We start from the raw sequence: 22536 nt of genomic DNA on the forward strand, positions 1-22536 counted from the left end.
CCCCCCGCCGACGATTCTGACGCGCGTGTATTAAATCTGACCTCCATGAGTGTGCGTGTCCTCACTTGTGTGAGTGTGTGTGTGTGTGTGTGTGTGAGTGGAAAGAAGCTGGTCCTCCGTCTGTCTGCGGCTCGACGTCGACGAAGAGGAAAAGGAGAAGGGGATCGAGATACCTGGGGTTGCACGGAGGAAGAAAGAGGATGCAGGTAGAGAGAGCGAGTCTTGTTCTTACTCTTTCTTTCTTTCTTTCTTTCGAATTCATTTGGTGTATATATGGACAACATACATACACAATTTAAATTGCAATACACGCGTAGGAAATATGTCAGAAATAGATCGATAATGTAGATATATGTATATAATATGTAATAGCAGTTTCAGTTTCAAAAATATCGCGGATTATTATAACGAATTCTGTATTACGTTCAGAATTCCATTTCTATCCTATAACTAAACCCTATTGCAGGTCGTATATAATATCTATCTCTCTCTCTCTCTATCACACCTGTTTGTTCAATATTGCTATGAACAATAAAGATTGAATCTATCTATAATCGTTACTTTACAACGTAGATTATGTTATTGCGATAATACATACATATATATATATATGTATATATATACCTATTTGTAATTAAACATGCATACTTGACAAGCTGAGCGGATGGTAAGAAACCAAAATTTTCGTCCTACTCTCTTTTCAAATTCATCATTGTAGGTACAAACATTGAATATATATGTATTGAAAAAAGTGAGCAAGTATACATACATTAATTCATATCACGTTATAACGATAAACTCAAGCAAATGAAAAAAAGTCCAAATTCCCATTAATCGAAATATCAACTGAACTTGATACACGTGTAAGTGAGAACAGGCACGGAAGAAGGATCAGCGGTACAAGAAGCGACGGTGCAGGGAGCGCAGGTATCAGCTGATACCTGACAGATGACCGGAGGTGAAGTGGAAGGAGAAGTGTAAGGGGGAAAGGGGAAGGGGAAGGGGAAGGTGGAAGGTGGAAGGGGATCGACGACCACGTGTCGCGCCCCGAGACACAAATGTATTACCATTCATTCAGTCCTTACGTCATCCGGGTTTCATTCTAAACTTGACGACCTATTTTTAGTTCTTTCCTGTATATATGCGTGCAGCATATTATGTGTAAATATGTATATATGTATATACATGTATATACACACACACAATGCATAGTACATAATCTGACGAAGGATGTGGTCCTACTGTTGTGTTCATTACTCTTCCTTTTTCCGCATCATGTCATGTAGCCAAGCACCGTCATGACCGCTTGTTAAATCTTATCATTTAATATACACATGCGAATGCATATTACGGAGGAAGAGACGTAGGCATCGTTTAAAGTCGTGTCAACTTTTGAGATACGTACGTACGTACGTACGTTTTTTTTCTTGTTTTTTTTTTTCATCTTTAACGTATCAAGCGTGATTTTTCCCGCTTTTGCCATGCAGCAGCAGCAGCAGCAGTTGCAAAGTATACCTACATACATGTATTTTTCTGACATTCTTCTTTCTTTTTCTTTCTTTTTTTTTTTTTTTGTGAAATCTATCCCGCAGTTTAACGGAAGACTTTGTAACAATTGTAACAACCCCGATTGTGTATTTCTTTCCTTTTTAGCCTTTCTCTTCTCCCTCCCTACCTATCCAAACGCCCAGCCAAGAAACCGTCTCTTTTGTCAAGGAATTGAATGGAGGAGTCGTGTAGTCGTCGGCAAGGAGGGGTATAAAGTACAAAAGAAGAATGCGAGGAAGGAATTTTGGCGAACAGAAGAAAAATAAATTTAAAAAAAAAAAAAGGAGAAGAAAAAGAAACGAAAAAAAAAATTGAAGAAAAATACACATCGTTAGGCATTCAAGGTGTATCCACAAGAATTCCGAAAACACCGAAATCCTCAGGTTTGGTGGAAAATTGTCAACGCATCCATCGCGCATATTCGCGCAGGTTTAAAACCAAAGGTAAAAGTAGGAGGCGAGGAATCAGAGACGCGTTGCAACCTTACATGTATATATGTAGGTATACGTAGGTGTAAAACAAACCTAGGTATGCATGCAGTGCACTACGCATCACAGACGTCACACACACAAGCACAGGGTAAAGGATCGCGTGTAATTTATGCTAAGCGTTTCGCGGACCGGCCGGCCATTCATCTGTTCCTCAAACTCGCGTTTGAGACGCGAATCACGCAGCCGTCGGGCGTGGGACCAGGTTGTCCCGGCGTCCTTCCCTCCCCCTCCCCCTCCCCCTCCCCCGGCCCCTCACTCTTTCTCTTTCTCTTTCTCTATCTTCATCTTCTCCTTCTCTCTTTCTCTCTCTCGCTCTCTGGGCTTCGTTCGCCGCGTGTCTCTACGTAATATGTATGTATGTATGTATGTATGTAGTAGGGTTTGTAGTAGCCTCGAATAATCCCGTCCACCACGCTATGTATCGCATCGCAATATGTAGGTACCTATAAGGTATAAGGTATAAGGTATAAGGTATAAGGTATATGATACGAGATATAACAGCGGCACGCGATCATGCCTGCCTCTGCGGAAGAAGTGTAAGAAGTAGAAAAAGTAAAAGAGGAGGAAGAAGAAATAAACTGCAAGAGGAGCATCTTATGCACCGGCAAAGAGAAAAACAAAACAAAAAAAAAAACCGTGCACAATATCGCTATAAGCTTCCTCTATAAGGGAATCTGAGGGATTCACGACTCGAGACGAGAGCAGCTCCAAAGTGTAAGAGACGCACCGCGACGATCAACGATACGAGGTAGGTATGTATTTTAGGTCGAAGGTGGTGTGTCTGCGGACACCTCGCGAAGCCTCGATTAAATCGAGAAACGCAGCGTGGAATTTTCACTGCAATTTTTTCAACAAAAAAAAAAACATACCGCGTGGTTTGATTTATACGGAAGATAACTAGGTACATGATTTTTTTTTAACAAATTTGTCTTTTCTCGTCGATATAGAGAGATTTTGCAAGACATTGCTTATACATAAGCTGTGCATGGTTTGTACCGATGTTTATACTCGTTTATAATATTGAAAAATGTATTCGCGTACTGTATTCTTTATTATTCGTATACATAAAAATGTACGATACAAAATGCGAAAGACGAGGCGATGATGTTACTGCATGGGGTATATAATTAGTATAATATACCGCTCCAATTAATTCATACCGCACGTGGTGTGTCGCCAATTAAGCTATACAACGAGCAAAGGCGAGAAAAGGAGGGAGGGAGGGAGAGAGAGAGAGAGAGAGAGAGAGAAAGAAAGAGATCTGTAATCATAACTCGTGCATGTGTAGCAAAAAGCTAGTTTAATTGGTTTACGTTACAACGGAAATCAACTCGGGTCTCGGGACTCGAGCGATACACACGCCATGACATCATAAAGGCGCAAGTGCGTTGTGGAAAAAGTAGCAATTAGACAAGATCGTACAAAAACTTTCACCGAGTCATTCCTTCAATCGATTAAAACAATTTATATTTCATCTCCAAAGACATACATATATAGGCATATACATATAATTATCAAAAGAAGTTCTATTTAAGATTGAAAATTGAAATTGAATACTGACAACGAGGTATGTTTATATATATATATATATATATATATAAAAAATAAAAAAAAAGAACCACGTCCCTAAGAACGTCTCGGAACATCTTCCCTCGCGGTATTTCACCTTTCCTCGCATCAAAGTTACGAAAAATGAATCCTGCAGCAAGTTAAACGTAAGCTCGATGTAGGTAGTCGATCGAACCGAAACGATAGAGTAAGTGCATTGCGCTTGCATTATGCTATACATATATATATATATATACGTATAGGTGTCGAGAAACGACAAGGGTGCCATATGGGTTAGTAAATTTAACTCGCGAGCTCGCCGAGCTGACGAGGAAAAATAGAAAGAGAGAAGAAGAGAAGGGCCTCGGGGGCCTGACAAAAGCGCCTCTGCCCACCAAGCCATCTGCCACCGGGGGCTCTTCTCTTACTGCAGGAGAGCATTGCAGCAGCAGCAGCAGCAGCAGCAGCAGCAGCAGCAGCAGCAGCAGCAATGGAGCACAGAAGGACGGTGTTGTTGCATGTTAGGATACGCAATGTGCAGTGCTGTGCAGTGCAGTGCAGGGAAGGAGGGAGGGAGACAAGTGCTTTGCGACTATGCACGATACACAATGCATAACTTACGCAGAGCTTGCGCTTGCGATTCTTGCTTCTTTTCCTCTTTTCCTCTTTACTTCTTCTCGCGCGCGCACCATCTGTCGGTTAGTCTAACATAAGATGCGTTACAAAGACTTGCGAGCTCCCGAACGGCTTCTCCTTGTTTTTTAACCAAGCCACTTTACAATCCAAGTGCAGTAACGAATTACAAACTTTATTTATCCGAGACATAGATTTTTAATTCTTAAAGAGTAAAAAATTTTTTTACACACGTTATAACGTAGCGATGACCGCATAAGATTTTACCAGTTTAGGAATAATAGGGAAAGAAAGTGATTTTATTACACGCGTATACGCCTTCCTGTCCGTATGTATTTAGTTGTTTATACAGTTATTCATTCATTTATTTATTATACGATTTTGTTGAATGCGTACGTCGAAAAACCGCTCGTATTGCCGATATAAATCACTCTCTCGCGAGAGAGAGAGAGACAGAGAGACGGGGAAAACGGGATATTGAGTGCGCTATATATACACTTGTAATATATGATTCGTTGCAACAGACATGCGCGGTTTTTAATTGACGTGGTATATTTATAAAAAATCTGCGAGACGTCAATTATCGGTCGACAGTAATATTTAAGAGTCTGAAATGTATATCTACACGTACAGTATGTGTACAATAAATACACATATATACATATACATATATATATAATATATACCGGCTATTAACGGCTATACGTATAACATTAGCACACGTGGAATCTCTTAAAACTGTGAGAAGAAATAACGAAAAAAGAAGGAAAAGAAACATCGCTAGTCTATACGTTTATATTGTAAACTTTTCTGTGGATACTTAATTAATGTCTTTGCTTTTTGGGTCCAAACACGCTCAATGCTCGACGGCTCACAAAAAAATTGATCTATGCGTCACCCTTGTACACCTATATATATATATATATATATATATATGTATACATATCCGTGACATAACGACTGTAAATCTAAATTTCACTATCCGAAATTACATAACTTTTCTGTTTTTAACACCGGTGCGAGACTAAACACAAAACAGCTGAAGAGGGAGATAAAACAAGAATATGATCGAAACAATATAGGCACCACAGACAAATATGTTTTCTTTGAAAACGTTGCAATTGTGTTTATACGCATATAAAATTCATCTATAATTGTGAATTCTCACGCTAGTGCAAGACTATAACTTTGTCGCGTCATTTAAATACAATTTTGATAGAATGTATAAAAGAACAAAAAGAAAAGAAAAGAAACAATAAAATTCTACAAACGATGCCGCTCACGAAATATTTTTCCATACTCCCGCGTCTCGCGGCGTGAATCTTATCCTATCGATTACTAATTACAAGATGTGACTTGGGGCATTTGAATGATCGACTTACCGGCCACGTAAAGTCGAACGGGAATCTGATGGGGTTCGAGAAACTCGGCAACGAGATCGTAGAACTGAGGTTCACGACGTTGTCGCCCAGCACCGGCGTAACGACGTCGCCAAAGGTGCACGGCGTCGTCGTGTCGATCTTTGCCTGATAGTGCTTCAGGCACACCCTGAACCTCGTCCTGCAAGGGCCCGAGCATTCCCCCGTCCTCGAGGTGTTTCCGGAACAACATTTCCCCAAGCTGTCCTTCCCGTACTCGTTTATGAAGGATTTTAACCTCAGTTCGAAGACTCCGGAACCGCTCACCTGAAATATGTAAATTCAACATTAATATGAATGATTTCAATGATTTCAGCTGTCGTAAAGAAGCACGGCAGAGGAAAGGACACGACATTCTTCCAATTCTGTAAGATTATACAATTTTCATCAGTTTTACGAAGGGAGCCCCGAATCAAATCGATTTGCATGATAATTGCGATTACTTTTATTTTAAACAAAGAGAGAGCTTGTTGTATAATTTATATAATAAATTCTAGCAAATCTTGATGTAAATTCAACAATTAAGAGTATAAAATTTTCTGTTAAACATTTGCAAATTCTTTCAACAACTGTTGAAACTTTTTTACATTATTTTCGGTCTCTCGTTTTTATGGCAAAAGAAGAAGAAGAAAGAAAAAAAAAAGAAGCGTTTAAGGAGATGTATAAACAGCGAACATGACGATCCCAAAAGTGATAATTTTATAATCGATCGAGCGCGAATTCAATAACGATACTAAAATCGCGAGAGTAATATAAGTAGTGTACAAAATAGGTAAGAAGTTGGAGTGTTTGTGTGCGAAGGTGGGAAAGCGTGAGAGCATTACTCAAGGATTGGAATAAGGAGGAGAAGGAGGAGGAAGAAGACTTGGCGTATACGGGATGCCGAGAGAATTAAGATAATCTGTCCATTCTCAAACATCAGAGTCGAGTATATCAGGCAAGACAAGAATAACACACAATTACGAGATTTGGGGTCGGCTCGAGTCGGCCCCGTAACATGTATCGAAAGTCCCCGAAGAAACCCGGCGTGTGTGTTGTTATACTTTAGTAACAGTCTTCTTCGACACGTAGCCAACATCCTGACCGACACTAGAATAAGAACTAGAGAGACGGGTCGTCGTCGCGAACACATATGTAGATAAGTAGCGAAGGTATCGGCGCTGCTATACTCGGCTATAGCTCTCAAGTTGGCACGAGGGAATTGCTATTACGTATACACACGACGAGTCGTTGAGCGTGAAATCGTCAGTCATTCATAAATCGAGACCCGTCCGAATAGCGGCCCACAATTCATACGTAGGTATGTACATACATATACACACATAATGAATTAATGATCTCGCGACGGCACGCGGCCCTTTCTCTCTTTCTCTCCTAGACTGTGTTGTTCTTTCGTTATCGTTCCTGCAAGCTAGCAAGAGAGAGAGAGAGAGAGAGAGAGAGAGAGAGAAGGATCCGAAAAGAAGCGCAACAGAAGCCACACGCAGCAGCAGCAGCAGCAGCAGCAGACCCCGAGAGACTTTGTTAAATACCAGACGCGATTTTTGAGAGTGCGTAGCGACGCGACGCGGCATTCTACACGTGTATTCGTCTCAAGTTTTACAGACCCTTGGCTGGCTGGTTGGCTGGCTGGATGGCAGGCTGCTGTTCGGCTGCTCGTCTGACTACTTTACTCTGAACAACTCTTTACTTTTTAATCTAGTTTCCTATACGCCCTTATTCAATACTTCTACTGCTCTTCTACTTGTTCTCTTTCTCACACACGAATCGCCCGGCCTGCAAGGCAGTCAATGATCCTCAGCCCGGGCTGAATAAACAAACACAAACCCGATATGAAACATTGTATACGAGAAACACGAACATCGTGCAGCGTTACGATCGCCCAATATTATACATACGAGTACATATAGGTATGTAATACAATACGATATTGTAAGCTTGAAAGCGCGAGAAAAAACTTGAAAGGGTCAATATTGCAAATGACCGATATATCGAAGTTTCAAGCACGCGGAAATGAAACAACGAAAGGTGAAATTTTGATTCTCGAAAGTGTCACTGATTAGAATGACTACTAATCAGTAACACTTTAATAATTATTATCGCATGTTTGAAATTTCCATCTACTGGCCATTTGAAATATAGACCCTTTCAAGTTTTGACCCCCGTCCCGAGATACGCGAGGAGTTTACGAGGTACGAGGGTGTAATAATAAGGTGATACATACATACTGATGTGAAACAGTTTTTTTAACCCCTCGAATAGTCTTCTCCTTATCAATATCCCTTCTCGCGTACATGTGTATTTATTTACATAGATAGGTATGTGTTACACCTATTGTCACGGTTATTGAATTCGATACTCGTTATACATTATCTACAACGTAATAAATGATGGTGATAATGACGAAATCTATCTCCGTGACGTTGTGCATTTATAAATACCGTTTAACACACTGCGACATAACGATGATAAATTAAATATCTACTAATGACGGGAGGCAGAGTAATTCAAACATCTACAAGTAATTTTGCACGCGATCGTGCGAGTAAACGTGTTCGGTAGATCTAGTATAGAGTAAACGTGTACCGCCGGATGTGAATTAATTTGTACGTAAACAAGTCTGTAAGGTATATGCGTATATACATAAACATACTATTAGAAAAGAGACGTATAAGGAGAAGCAAATTAGATAGAAAAAAAGAAGAAAAACGGAGGAAGTGAGAAAAGTTGAAAATGAAATCGTGCATTATCAACAAAACAAATCGCAAGTCGTGATTAGAAAAGTTAAGCGTCAGCTGAAACGAAGCTGTACACACAAATGAAATCCAGCATACGGAATAGGGAATAGGGAATAAAGAAGAAGTGTTACCCGTAGCGAAAAGTGTTATAAGAGAGCCGGAGAGTAAGTTGGCCGCGCTATTAAAGGCGCACGTGCAGCAGCGGCGTCGACGACGTTGCAAACAGAGTCACGCCAACCGAAAGAATGTGTTACACGTTCCTTGTGACGCCCTCGCGTTAAACACCCTGCGCCGCAAATAGTGGATACAACGCACTCCCTCTGAATAGGGCCGTGCAGAAAATGCAATAGTTCTGTCATTTCTATTACTATATATAAACAATCTTAGTCCCATTTAAACAGACAATCTTTCGTATAAAACGTTTACATGAATAATTGTTTACACACACATATTTATATATATATAAACAGAAAAAATGAAAAAAAAAACACACGACCACAGCGGTTGAGAAGAACGAATGAATCAACCCGAGGAACTTTTCAAATGATATGTATTATAAGTTGTGTAGGTAGGATACTAATTGTATCGAGATGAAATGTGGAAACATAAGCTATTCGCGAGCTTACCCTGTGCGAAACGTGACGACGACGGTGGTTAAAACGCTCTTACAGATCGGAGCTCCGAACCACGCACGCCGATTCGGATTGACTTTTGGCGCAGACGTCTATTCTCGGCTCCAATGGGCTCACGCGTATTTATGGATACCCCCGGTATTTCGTCATAAGCGATTCAAATGCAGCCGCCACGCGGTGGCGGCGACGAGAAGAGGAGGAGGAAGAAGAAGAAGAAGGAGGGGGAGGAGGAGGTTTCGAAGTGTAGAAGAGGAGGAAGAGGAGCGGACTGAAACGTCAAACTGACGGAACCGCGGAACGAGAACGACGACGAGATTTCAATTCTCATTCGCGCCGAGTTTCAATGGGGAGGTGCTGTGCGGTTCTATTTCCGTCGACCCTCCCGTACGTTCTTTAATCGGCGTGACAAACAACGAAATCGCGGTAAGAACAGTGAGACTGGAATTCGGCGTCGACTGAACGGAATAAAAATCGGTCTGATTTTGGGTGAAAAAGCCATTGGCGGAGATACGCGGCGTTGGGAAAAGAAGACGAGGTCTTAGGAAGGTTGAGCGTGTAAAGAGAGACTAGACAATTCTAAAAGAGTGGTTCCAGATTTAGCATTGTAGTAAATCTGCTTTCGGGTGAGCTCGGGTCCGCCTTACCACTCTCCCTCCCGCCCTCCCTCGCTCTTTCATTCTCTCTCTTTCTTTCTCTCGGAGATGAGGGTCGCCGCGATACTGAGAACGTAGCAAGAAGAAGAAGAAGAAGAAGATGAAGAAGATGAAGATGAGAAGGATACGCGTTGTAGGTTAAACACACGAAGAAAGAGAACTCGGAGACGCGCGTGCGAGAAGTAGAAGAAGAAGAAGAAGAAGAAGAAGAAGAAGAAGAAACCTTAAGTGAGGAAAAAATCTCTCCCAGGGAGAATCGTCGCATCGTCGCAAGAATAAGACTCTCGCCTGACTCTCGGGCATCACCGAAAATCACCGCGTTGAAAAACAGAATGATTACAAAAGTACACAAGGTGCGCTTGACTCGACTCGCCGAGGAGAAGAAGAAGAAGAAGAACCGACCGACCGACCGACTTTGATTCCGGACCAAACAACGTGTCACTCATCGGAACCAAGAGTCGTCGCGTTGACGTTTCCTCCCCGCATCCGTCAAACTCCGCGCTCTTATTGTCAGCTTAGGAAAAACAAAAGAAGCTGGCGAGCGGCGAAACCGTTTGTTTTTTGAATTTCGCGCGCGGCTCACGCAACGTGTTATTCAAAAAGGTGGCGGGAATTCGTTTGACTTTCATTGCCGCGGTTATCGCCGCAAATTCTGTCTACACAATGAGAGACAAACCCTCGTGACTTCTTACCTCGAGCGGTGAGGGTAGCAGAACGACGGCAGCCGTCCAAAGTATCACTGTGGTCCACATGTTTCGTCGGTGTTTTGTTTTTTTGTTTTGTTTTTTTTTCCGTTTTTTTGGGGGTGGCAGAGGGATGCCGGTTTACGCGCAGGCAAGAGATCGACGCTCTCTTGTTGCCTCAAGGTTACCTCCTCGTGCAGTAAACAATATCGCGACACTGCATAGCCGTGGAACGTTTAACTCGATTGTTGTCGTTATGTATTACAATATGTCGGCAACAACGAAGATTTCAATTCTCTAGATTTAGATTCTTTTTTTTTTTTTGTTTTTTTTCGAATTTCTTTACGTATATATTCGTTTACTCACGAAATCTACACCCTCTGGGTTTAAATATTGTAATTAATGAATTTCATTTATTATTCACACAGAGAATGGCAAACACACTTCAATTATATTATATATCAATTATCTTCTTCTTTCGAATTGCCAATTACGAAAAACAACCAACGAACAAAAATATTTATTATCATCGAGTTGTTTAAATATGGGAAGAAGAAGAAGTAGAAAAAAAAAAAAAAAAGAAACAAACAAACTATACGATTCAAGAATAATAAATTATATCATATAGAATATAACACTGCACACTGATTACGATGACACCACTTTAATCCAGAATCGTGTCGTAGATGGGAAACGTAGAAGAGTGTCACACGACGCACAAAACACACACAAGGAACGTTTGACGAAAAAGACGCGTGACGGTGTTTTCCTTTTTCTTTTTCTCTCTCTCCTTAACTATCTTTCTCTCGTTTATCGTTTAAATATCTCAACAAGATAAACGAGCGATCGATGCTTCTGACGGTGTATTTTACGTCCGTACAATATTCGCCAAGAAGAGAACAACGGTCCATGCCCCGTACATTATACGACGGGATTGTACGAAGATGATAGGAGCATCATTCATTCATTCATTCATTCGTTATTACACGACTTCACGCCGAAGTCCGCACAGTCGTCGTTGATACACATAACAACCGTCACCCGCGTGTATCAATTCGTCTGTTTACTACAGACGTCGTCGTCGTCGTGATCGTCGTCGTCAGCGGCGAACGGAATGAACCCGCGGGTCCGAAATTAGACGGCAGAGAGAGAAAGAGAGAGAAATAAAGAGAGTCGAGACGACGTATCGTCAACGTCGGGATAACGGGGTTGCGGGGGTGGGTCTTCGGGGGTTGGCGGGTAGGTGAGGGAGGGTGGGAGGTAGGGCGGGGAGGGGCAAATAGCGAATCAGAATCAGAAATGGGGCACGCGAGAGGCGCCGGCGATGACGAACAAGTCAATTTTCACCCGGGGTCCCAGGGCGAGGATAAACAACACACGCGCGCGCGTCACCGAGGTCACTCTGTCTCCGTTCGTTGCTGAGAGGCTACTGGCGCGAGCCGAACTCGGTCCGCTGTCTCTCCCCCACGAGCAGACAGCTAGGCAGAGGCGGCAGTCGGCCTCCTGGTCCTCCGGTCCTCCGAAGAGCGGACGACGAGCCTTCCTTCGAGCGGCGTCGATAGTGGCGCCGCGTATCGTCGCCCGGGCGCAACACTGACCCGACACTGTATTCCTCGTCCTCGTGGACGCCGACAGATGGCTAGCCGGCTTCCGCGGCTTAGGAACGTCCTTTTTTCAAACTCTGCGGGGCGGCAAACTGTACTGTCCTTTTTTGATTATTCGCCTGCACTCTGTTTCTTCGTGATTCACTATTCGTTTTTGTCTCAAACGTCCGAGGGGCACCGGGACGAGACACTGACTTACAGACTTGCACGACTTGTTTGACGATCGGGGTAGCGAAAGCTCTCTCGGGAGTTTTCAACGACTTTTTGCAAAGTCGAACGACGCGGAGGTGCTCTGTTCCTTTCGGTGTGCAACCCTCGACTGGAGGTTGCGCCCGACCGCTACCCCTACTTATAATGGCGGTCCCCCCGAGGGGCGACGGGCCCCGCGTCAAGGGGCAGCTGCAGGCCGGCTGCACGCGCCACCCCCACCACTGCATCCCCAGCGCAAACCAGGCCGTCGTCTACCGCGGCTCCGATCCCCTCCCCCCCCCCCCTGCCACTCCTTCGCGACCGGTGGCACGCGCCGCGTGCCTCCCGTGACGTCACCCCTCACGCACGATCGAGGAGGACCGACTACGACACGACAGCGACGACGACGACGACGAAGCGCCGGTGCCTAACTTCGGACCTGCGATACTGTAGGTATGTATAGACACCGACCACACTTTTATCCTCCTGGATACCTCCTCCTCGTACGTCAACGTTACGCCCGCGTACGATCCGATTTCTCAGGAACCACGAATTCGGTTTAACTACATGATTTTTCAATACTTCGCCGAAAGGTATTAGAAAAAAAAAAAAAACTAGATCCAAGATTTTACTTTTTATATCGTTACTCGCTACGAATTCTAAATACCCCCGCTGAATACAAACTTAATTTTTGTGTTTATTTTTTCGAAACATTCAAGAATACCTACGGAAGGTTTGAAAGCACATTTCGAAATACACGTGTACCTAGATCGGTGCACGTTCAACGCTTCTAGAAACATCCTTCCGCGTCAAAAACACATCTATAATAACGTCTGAGTATACATGGTATACACTTGCGTTATATAGGTATACACAAAGTACCGACAAGTTGTGGGGGTGAAAAGGGTAAAAGGGGATCTAGCCGGAGTATAGTGACAACAGTGGGTGATAATCGGGCAAACGGTGCCGCGGGCGAGTAGCGATAACGCGATGCGGCTATGTTCTTTGGCGTAAATGGAAGCCTTTGTTGTTCTAAACCAGCCCGAGTCTCAAGGGGCTCCTGCCCTCCCCCCCCCCCCCCACCCACCCCCCTCACTCTCCCCTACTCCGAGGGGCTCCGGAGGTGTACAGTGTTCTTCCGGTCGCGCGGTGGTTCAACAGGTCAGACCAAGGGGGAACCAGATGGAACCACTTCCTGCCCTACGCGCGTAACCCCTCCCCCCCTCTCGTGAGACGCTCACGCACACGTTCGCGGTGCAATGTTGTGCGGATATCCATGGGCACGCGGGCACGCTTCGCGCGCACACCGCACGCGGCGAACGAAACCTGCCCACCACACGTGATCACTCGATATGTAACCCATAGAGCATGTAACTAAGGAAGCAACGCACGGGACGATCTGGGTCGTATTGACGTGGGTATGTAGTCGGGATAGCGCAGCGCTGATCTTTCGTTACACTTGCGCGATTTGCACAACGCGTCACCGGCCTGCCCCTTGAAACCTTCTTTGGTAGTAGCGCGCGTCGCTGTCGACGACGACGAAGATTCTTAGGCAGGCACGCAACGATGACCCCCCTTCATTCATTCCTCTGCAACGTGTTCGGGCGGCACGCACACGGCGTTCAACTTCGAAGTTAATTCCTGCCTCAAGTTCAAGCCCGACGATTCGATCTTCCCCTTCGACCGATCGCGATACCCGGTCGATCACCTTGGCGCATTGCCCTTCGCGTTATTTGCCATTGATGGGGGCCATGGAGGAAGGCTAGAACTGCCTGGCACGTACCATGCGGAATTCTGGATCGGTTGTAAGCTTCGGCAACTGCACTTTTCTGTTCCGATTGTACCGATTCTCGGTGCAATTAAGACGTTAACCTCGCAGCATGGTCTCATGCACTCTCCTCTGTCCTGCCCCGAATACCTGCACGTTAATGGCGCTTGTATTTTAATAAAGATTTGCCAAGGGCAAACGGAAACGCACGGTGTGCTATGGGAAAGTCAACACACTGCACCACGTCGTCGCAGGGCGGTATGGGTAGAGGCATGGCTGTACATGCCTCAGCTTCGTCCAATTCTCAAGCTCGGCACAAACCGAGGAGGTGCAGCAGTTTTGGGTTGGGAATTCCTGACAACTGAGCAAACACACCGATGGCACCTAAAGAAAGCCTCTTTTTATGCACGCACACCGACGCGCGTCTCCTACCTGTTCGTCTTATATCCCGTGCACATTATCCACACATTTACACGTGTTATCGTTGCCATCGATATCGCCTCTGCTGCTCGAGCGCCATGACACTCGGAAGCACTAGGGGGTTTGCTGTTAGAGGTATGTGTAATATTCCTTTGATCCCTCGCGATTTGGACTTTCGTCATTTTTCACCCGGTTGAGGAAAATCAGATTTATTTTTTAATCAACGTTCAGCGAGCTCAACACTACATGATAATGTGAAAATGTGCGGAAATGTCAAAATTATTACGATTAATCGACCCTATGTTGTAAAACGGCAGTACAATAACATAAACTTATCAAAAATAGATATCTGATGACATTGGTGTTTTTTTCTTTACAGGAAATAAAATAATCTGAAGGCGAAAGAGAAATTACAGTTACAACGGAGCAAGCATAATCGGTAAAACAAATATCATGTTTCTAAGTTTGTTAGAGTAAGACGACTGTATAAGAATTGTGTAATTTTACAATAATAAAATATGCACCTTGCCAACAAATTTCTGTCCTTGATAAATCCATTCGTTTTTCTCATCGGAATAAGTATTCTTGTTAATTCAGAGCATAAGAGAAACATCTAGAGAGTCAGTTTTGAGTTTTCTATCTTACGTAGAATTCTGAAAACAGTATCATTTTACTTTTTATAGAAATCGTCTCATCTCCTTACACCCCGCACAATTAAAACTAATCAATGATTAAATACTGATGACGATTACTACGTATCACGATAATCTAATATATATATATATATATATACTTTCACCACACATGCATGTGTCTTAAGGCTACCGATTACGTCATTTCATCAATCCAATTAACAGGGAAACGAATCCGGCTGAAGTCGAGCGATTTGTACAAGGGGTGTTAAATTTAAAGTGATCTAACGCCCGAGGATTATCCTCCCAGCATGGTGGAAATGCTTATTTCCCTGCATCGTCCCCTCGCGGTTCGTGTTTGCCAATCCGATTGGTGACTTAGGAAGAAATTTATAGCCTGCGTTACGCTACAGAATTGCAAAGCGATTTAACGAGGTGCGCGCATATCTCCTATACATTCACATACATTACAGACCAGTCTACATCACAAGTAGGCGCAGCAGTATCGGAAAAGAAAAAGCTTACACGGGGTGTATAACTATACATCCTTATATACAGGGATAGAAGCCGATCGTGACCAGGAATGAAAATTCCAGTTTGTCCTAACCGCGGATGTATCGAGGGGCGCGAATAATCGATCGCGAATTGAGTTTTCCGAAAAGTTTTACCGCCGTCAGAAAGCTGCTGACACAATCTAGATGAAAAATTCAGTGCTGCCAGCTCGCATTGATCTCACTAAAAGGTTTCATCAATCCCGTTAAAAATCATCGATCATTAGGTTCGTTCATACAATAAATCGGATCCTTGGAATGGAATTTACGAAAAATACAATGCTAGATAAGTCTATTAAAAATGATAAAATTCAAAATCACCAGTTTACCCGGTGACAGGAAAACCACCAAATCTATAGGAAAAAAATCCATTGGTTTGGCAGCACTGACTGCAATTCGATAAATTGCAAAAACACTAACCGGCCTTTGATTAAGGAGCAATTCGCAAGGCTCCGAGTCGCGCGTACCCCTAAATCGGGGGTTGGTAATGCCTCGCGGGGTGTTTCGGTGGTGGGGAGATCGGTGCACGCGCGACACGTGCCCGAATTTTGCCGAAGGTAGTCGAGGCGAGCCGAAGAGTTGTTCGAAACCCGAAGACCGAACCCCCGATAGCAATAATAACAATAATCCCCTGACCAGGCAGCCCGCGCAGCTTAAGATACGGATCGGATGTTGCAGCTGCTGCAGCCAGTGTGTCCGTCGAACCGTTCCAAAGTTTTTCCCGTCTCTGTCTCCGTCCTCGCTCTCCAGCAGCAGCAGCTCCTCCTTCTTTTCAGAAGCCGAGGACGATCATCTCGGTACCACAATGGCCTAACTCGCTTTGTTTGCTGTTTTTACGCGGGTGCTAATTAACCCCTGTAACTACACGCCTCGTTATTTACCTCGGTCCATATTCGACGAGTGGGTCAAACGACAGGTCCAGCTTTTTGCTGCTGACGTGCACAACATCGCACCGTATTTAAACGTCCAGTTAGGTACTTATTTACCTGTACCGTCAACCAGCTGGGAGATAAAAACTTATCGAACTTCGCCTGCGGCACTTAATTACATGAATAACTTACACAGCCAGACAGTGAGTTCTTGCAGCCACCTCTGACGACCAAGTCTGCGAAAAGAAAATTCGAAGTCTTGTCTTCCTGATGAATCGCGGTTTATAAAAGATTCACTATTCTCTTTCTGCTCAGGATTATGCAGAAATAAACGTTCAACGTTCTCCCAGGAGACGATGTCCTTTAATATTAATTCGAAAATTGATGTTGAAAAAATCTCAGCTCCGATTGATAAAAAGGACTTGGGCCCTTCCAAGTCTCCTGAACTCATTGTTCAGTCACAGAGTTGGCCTCACTCCGAGCCGTACCGAGGATTATAAAGGTAGGCCAGGTCTGTCCTCGGCGAGAGAGTATGCCTGTGGGATGGACGTACCTTATACACCCGACCCATATAGCTTGTATTTGGGTTTCTCGTGCATCGCGGCGTCTCGGACAGCATCTGGATCTCGGAAGGAGGCTGCAGTTGGTGCCACCGTTCGTCCGCTCCTCGCTATTCGTTCTTCGTTCTTCGCTGTTCGTTCTTTGCTCCTGGTTCGTTGCATCAGGAATGAGGAAGGGAAGGGCGACGAAGGGAGGCTGAAGAAGGAGGAGATGAAGAGAAGAGAGGAGCCAGAGAAGAAAAGAAGTGCCGAGTCCCACCTTGACTTTCGAGGATTTCCTTGGCGTGCAGCCGGCGTTTTGGCCCATTGGAAATTAATAGCTTTCCCATTTGGTCAGTCAATGAGCACCGAGGGAAAGTAAAATGGGCCTCCTGTCTCCTTGTTAAAGACTCTCGTTATAACCCTTTTCTTCGCTTCGGTGAACGCAACGAGTTTCGGTTGCCTCTGCAACCAACCGTCTATTGTCGTTAAATAATGAAAAAGAAAGAAAGAAAGAAAGGAAAGAAAAGAAAACAGAAAAACTAGAAAAAAGGGGGAAACATCGTGTATAACGCGTATAAATGCCAATAAGGGACGCAATTACGCTTCGTCTAGGGTAAATTAATCTTTCCAACTGACTACGCGCGTCAACAACAGCTATATACAGCTGAATTACGTATTTTATATACCTATATAAGAGCGCGGAGGTCAGAATAAATTGGATTTCCTATAAGGTCGGCAGCAGCCCTCCTCGAAAACGCCAGCTTACACTCCCACGCTCGCTAAGCGTCTCGCTACCCTTAAGCCCAGTGCAGATTCATCTCTTATACCTGAGCTGACGTGAAGAAGAGCTCTAATTGGATTTCTCGACGAAGTTCGGGACAGATAGTCCCATAAGGTTGGATTTAGAAAACAGATCTCTTATACACAACATTTAACTTACACCGGGCCAGTTTCTTTACCATCGTATAAAAATGATTTCTTTCGTCACAAAAGAAAATAAAAATGAAAAGCATAACCACTGTTCTTGATTTTGAATCGATTAATCTTTCCTAACGTCTTTAGTTATCGTCTTTGTTTGTTTTTGTTCTTCTTCTTAAATTCAGCAACGATAAGTGCAACAGTTTCGCTCGTTTCGCCGACTCGTAAATTGTATACCCATACGCGTATGTATTCAATAATCAAGCGGTATCGTCGGGTCGTTTCGTTCGCACGGCCACGTGACTGTTAAAAAGCCATAAAGATCGGCTAAGCCCGCAGGTATAGACAGCTCGCCGCATTGTTTCCAGTATTACGGAAACATGTAGCGTAGTTTGGCCCGCCGCCCACGCCGCGCCGCTCTGGGCGCGTGTGAGGCGTTTAGAAGATAGGAATAAAAGGTGAAAAACAAAAATGGTAGAAAAATTCCCGAGTAGGTACATACATAGAGGAGCGCGTGAAAGGCTGCACATTGCAGGCGCTTGATAACAGGTGCGTGTAGGTCTGGAGGGGGTCGGGATCGGGATGAATTCAGCCTGACGTGAGCGTCGGAATTTCATTCCCGTCACGTCCACGGGTTGCAGTTGACGTCGAATGTTCGTCCATCCATCCATCCGTCGTCATACGTATCTACGTACGTCCATCCGTCGTACAAGCCTGTGGGAACAAAGCTTCGGGTATGACTTCGCGCATTGTTATGTTAAAAGCGGTGGAAACCGCCAGCATTGTCTCTGACCATCCGAGGCGCGTAGCTTCTGTCCACTGATATTGAGCTTGCACACGTGGCCGACGGAGCTTTTGGCTTCTACCAGGCACTGGACGACGACGACGACGCGACGCCCGAATAACCAATCACCGACCACACTCTTAAGGGTATTACCTATTCATTATCGCCGCTTTCTGGTGTAACACCGTCGATTTTCTCCTTGTCAACTGCTGCGTTACCGCAACACCTTCCCACCTCCCCCAACGTTTCCTCAATGCCGCGATGACAATGCGGAGGAAGAAAACGACGAGCGCTACGACGACAACGCAGCCGACGCGACGGCGTTCAGACGCCTCTCCTCGATCGCACGGATACAAAGAACCAGTTAATTGCAATTCAATGGACACTGGCCGTCGCCACCCGTCCGTAACACCGAGACATGATTCACGTCTGGCCCCCGAAGGGATTCTCGTTTCTTGTGCTTTATTAGATAATTCGGGATTCGATCTTGGCGAAGAATCACGGCGGCGACTCCGTCGCTAGGTAGCAAAAAAATGGCTCGCTGGAAGGATTGTAGGATCGACGATACAGTGTTAATGATGGGGAAATGGATTTTTGAAACAGCGAAAAGTAGTCGAATCGTGACAAGCCACGCGTTCGAGCTTGAACATTTAAGTACTTGCGGTTATTTGATAGGATAGACAACGATCGGTCATCAAGTTCGCAAAGCAGACAGCTTGATGAAAGCTAATAAGCGTTGGCTAATTGTCGACGTTTTCATTAGAGGAGTTGGATAACCGTAGAAATAGTTGCGAGGAATGATAATCCTACTTTAATTGTTCCCACCGCTCTGCTTTAACCGCTCGAGAGCAATGCAATGACTATAAAGATGCCGAAAAACGTGGGATGTGAAAAGTATTCGCGCCAATGTATATATATACGGTCCTGGATTTAAACGCGGGACATGTTTAATGATATTCAGGAATCGTTCTCGATTATATTGCGAACGTGTAGCCGGTGAGTTCAAGGCCAGAATTTCACTGTCTATTTCCGTATTTTAATCACGGGTTTCAATCTCACGACACCGTGAGAACAAGAACAAGAATATTTTCTATCGTACCGTAATTATTTATCGCGCTAGTGAAATGCAACACGCGAATAACGACGGTTACAACTATTGTTTACTGCAAAACTACTCGGTATTCTGGCTGTAAAAAAATAAAAATAAAAAAGTCAAGTAGCCCCTTCAAAATTTCCTGTTTATTTATTTATACTTTTAACTTAATAAGATTATATACGTATTTTTTTTCTAACACGTACTATTTCTTAGGTACGGTTACCAATAATTATAACTGTGACAAAACCCTGGGATTGCATCTCATGCTCGACAATCGTGATTCGATCGATCGGAAATTACTTATAATTCGGATCAACCGTGATTTCACTTCTCCGTGGATTCTTCGGTCCCGAGCAGCCTCGTTAATCGGAGTTCTACTGTATGCTTAACACGAGAGTAGTTAAAAAGTTGTTGGCGGGTACCTTAAAAACAGGAGGTGATAGAAACATTAGAAGATAACCACTGCCCACATACTGTCATTAATAGCGATCTATTACAGTTATTTGTTTCACAGGTACCGAAAAAGAGTTTTTATTTAAAAATACCACTGAATGAACAATACAGAAAAGATCTATTTGCATAGTATCAGAAGGTTAGTGAAACGAGCTGTATCGAAAACTCCCTCGAGAGACATCAGTGTTCAACCAGCATCCCCTGTTTTTTTTTTCTTTGTTTTTTTCTCCCTTTACTAGACCGCGAACGGATATCCGTGGATAAAAAGTTGGTTAAAAAAACTGGTGTAAAGTAAATGTCAAAAAAAGACATATCGCTCGAAAATGGGGATGTAAAAATAGTGACAACGAGAGTGACGGATTTTGAAATTCACCCTCTCAAGAATAATTCTAATCTCCAATTATCCATCGCCTGTCCACTCAATTTGCACGAGAAACGAATAGTGGATTTCGAGTGCGTGGAAAATCGATCGGGCGAACAAACGTCCAATTAAACGACGTATCGAAGAGGACTCGACGACGCTAAAAGCGAGGGAGTATCGAGAGAGACGAGAAGAGTACAAGGTGTAGGAAGGGGGGAGGGGGCTCGGCTCCTTTATCACCCTCGCGTGTCACGTCAAATTTTCTCACCGGGTTCGAGCAGCTGTGAGATCGTTCTCTGGGAAGACGTAGAGAGGATAAAAAAAAGTTGGGAGAAGAGGGGGCGGGTGCATTTAAGCGGGACGAAGGAAGTGCGAGAAACTGCAAGGAAGGACGGAAGGAAGGAAGGAGCGAGAGGGAAGGGAAGCGTTGCTCTTATTTTTGGACTCATGGTCGTTGACGGAGAGAGAAAGCGAGAGAGAGAGATAATAAGAGAGAAATGCAGTCTTATAGGTATGTACACGGAACACGTGTGTTCCGGTGGTGGTTTCTGCAGGCGGTGGTTGCCGGGACGACAGACGGATCGAGGGGCGGAAGGGGATGGAGTCCGGAAGCCAAGGTGGTTGCAGCCAGCCTCCGCCACAGCCACTTCCTCTCTCGACCACTGCCCACTCTTCAGCCTCTCGACCCCCGCTCCCCGCAGCTCCGATGCATGCAGAGCGCTCATCATCTCGCCTGCACATCCGGAAGTCGGAAATATTGGCAGGCTGCGCCACTACTGGCATATGGTCAAGTTCCATTTTCCTATTTTCTCGCACAACGTTGCTCGATCGATCCTCGCCGCTGTGTCAACCTCCAGATATTACAGACGCCGGTATGTCATATATGAGGGTAGAATTTGATAGTTTGAAGCTTTGCTGATTATGGGAATTGGAGAAGTAACAACGGCTTCGTATTCTTCATTTATACTACCTATAATAGCCATGTCTCGAGAAAGTATTTCTTATCCGCTGTACCGCGAGTTGTTCGTCATTTCGCTAATCTTCTCCAATTTTTCACGTGAAATACAACGGCGTAGCCAGAAACTGAGAAACTGTTTAGCTGTTGGTGTGTAAAATTTCTATTTTTTATTCTATAGCAATGCCAGATACTGGATAATGTGAATATTTGTTCATTGCTAATCATTACTGCATAAAGCATTTCCAAAAGAAGGAGTGATAAATTAAATACTCTTATCTATCGAAAGCGCCAAATAGGTCGCGTTTGATAATAAAAAAGAGTACGAAAAAAATTAAATTCCATGTAACCGCGACCGAGGAAAGACTAAAGATATTCATTTTATTAAAACAAGACCGAAGAAAGGTTATAAATTGCGCAATTTCAGTTTATAAAATGATACGAAAATACCAGAATTCCTAATATAATAATCTTTGAACTCAACGTGAAATATATGCTCGAGAAGTAAACACATTACTTCGCATGTTTTGTTAATTTCAATCAAACTTTAATCGAATTATAGAGTGTAGTGCCGCATATTTGCCTACACATATGAACCCCCTCAACTGATTAATTGGATGAACAAACAGCGGCCAATTTAACCTCCGGAAATTTGCGTCGCTGTTTGTTTCCTCACCGGGCGAAGCTAGGCAAAGCTAGGCGAAACTACACGGCACCCACACATGCATACCTCCGCAGGATAAACAGAATAACAATAATTCGCGGGCTTGTTGTTTGCACAATTTATAGCCCGTCGGGTGTACCAGCTCTTCTCGATATCTGCACGTATACTGCAGCTGAGCAAAAACATGGTTGAATAACTGGTATAATATGAATTCCGATTCGGTGTATACGTATCATAAATACATGTTTTATACATATGATATACGCGATATAATTTATGCACCAAAGTTAATTATCATTATTACGATCAGCGCCGGGCATATTAGCCACAGTCTAACTCCTCGGAGTAATGCGCACACCAAATCAGCGAAAGAGCTTTAATTACTC

The 22536-nt window shown here is 44.0% G+C and overlaps 1 protein-coding gene across 1 annotated transcript in view; it reads right to left on the bottom strand.

The window, feature by feature from the left end:
• Positions 1-11114, bottom strand: part of LOC124409313 (neurogenic locus protein delta-like) — a 29961-nt gene extending 18847 nt beyond the window's left edge. Inside the window, exons 1-2 of the mRNA XM_046886854.1 lie at positions 10354-11114; positions 5603-5905 (exon numbers count right to left, since the gene is read on the bottom strand). Coding sequence (XP_046742810.1) covers positions 5603-5905; positions 10354-10413 — 363 coding nt within the window. The 5' untranslated portion in view covers positions 10414-11114. The remainder of the gene's footprint in view (positions 1-5602; positions 5906-10353) is intronic.
• Between the last annotated feature and the right edge of the window lie 11422 nt (positions 11115-22536).

This window comes from Diprion similis, chromosome 8, assembly GCF_021155765.1.
Source record: "Diprion similis isolate iyDipSimi1 chromosome 8, iyDipSimi1.1, whole genome shotgun sequence".
NCBI lineage: Eukaryota > Metazoa > Arthropoda > Insecta > Hymenoptera > Diprionidae > Diprion > Diprion similis.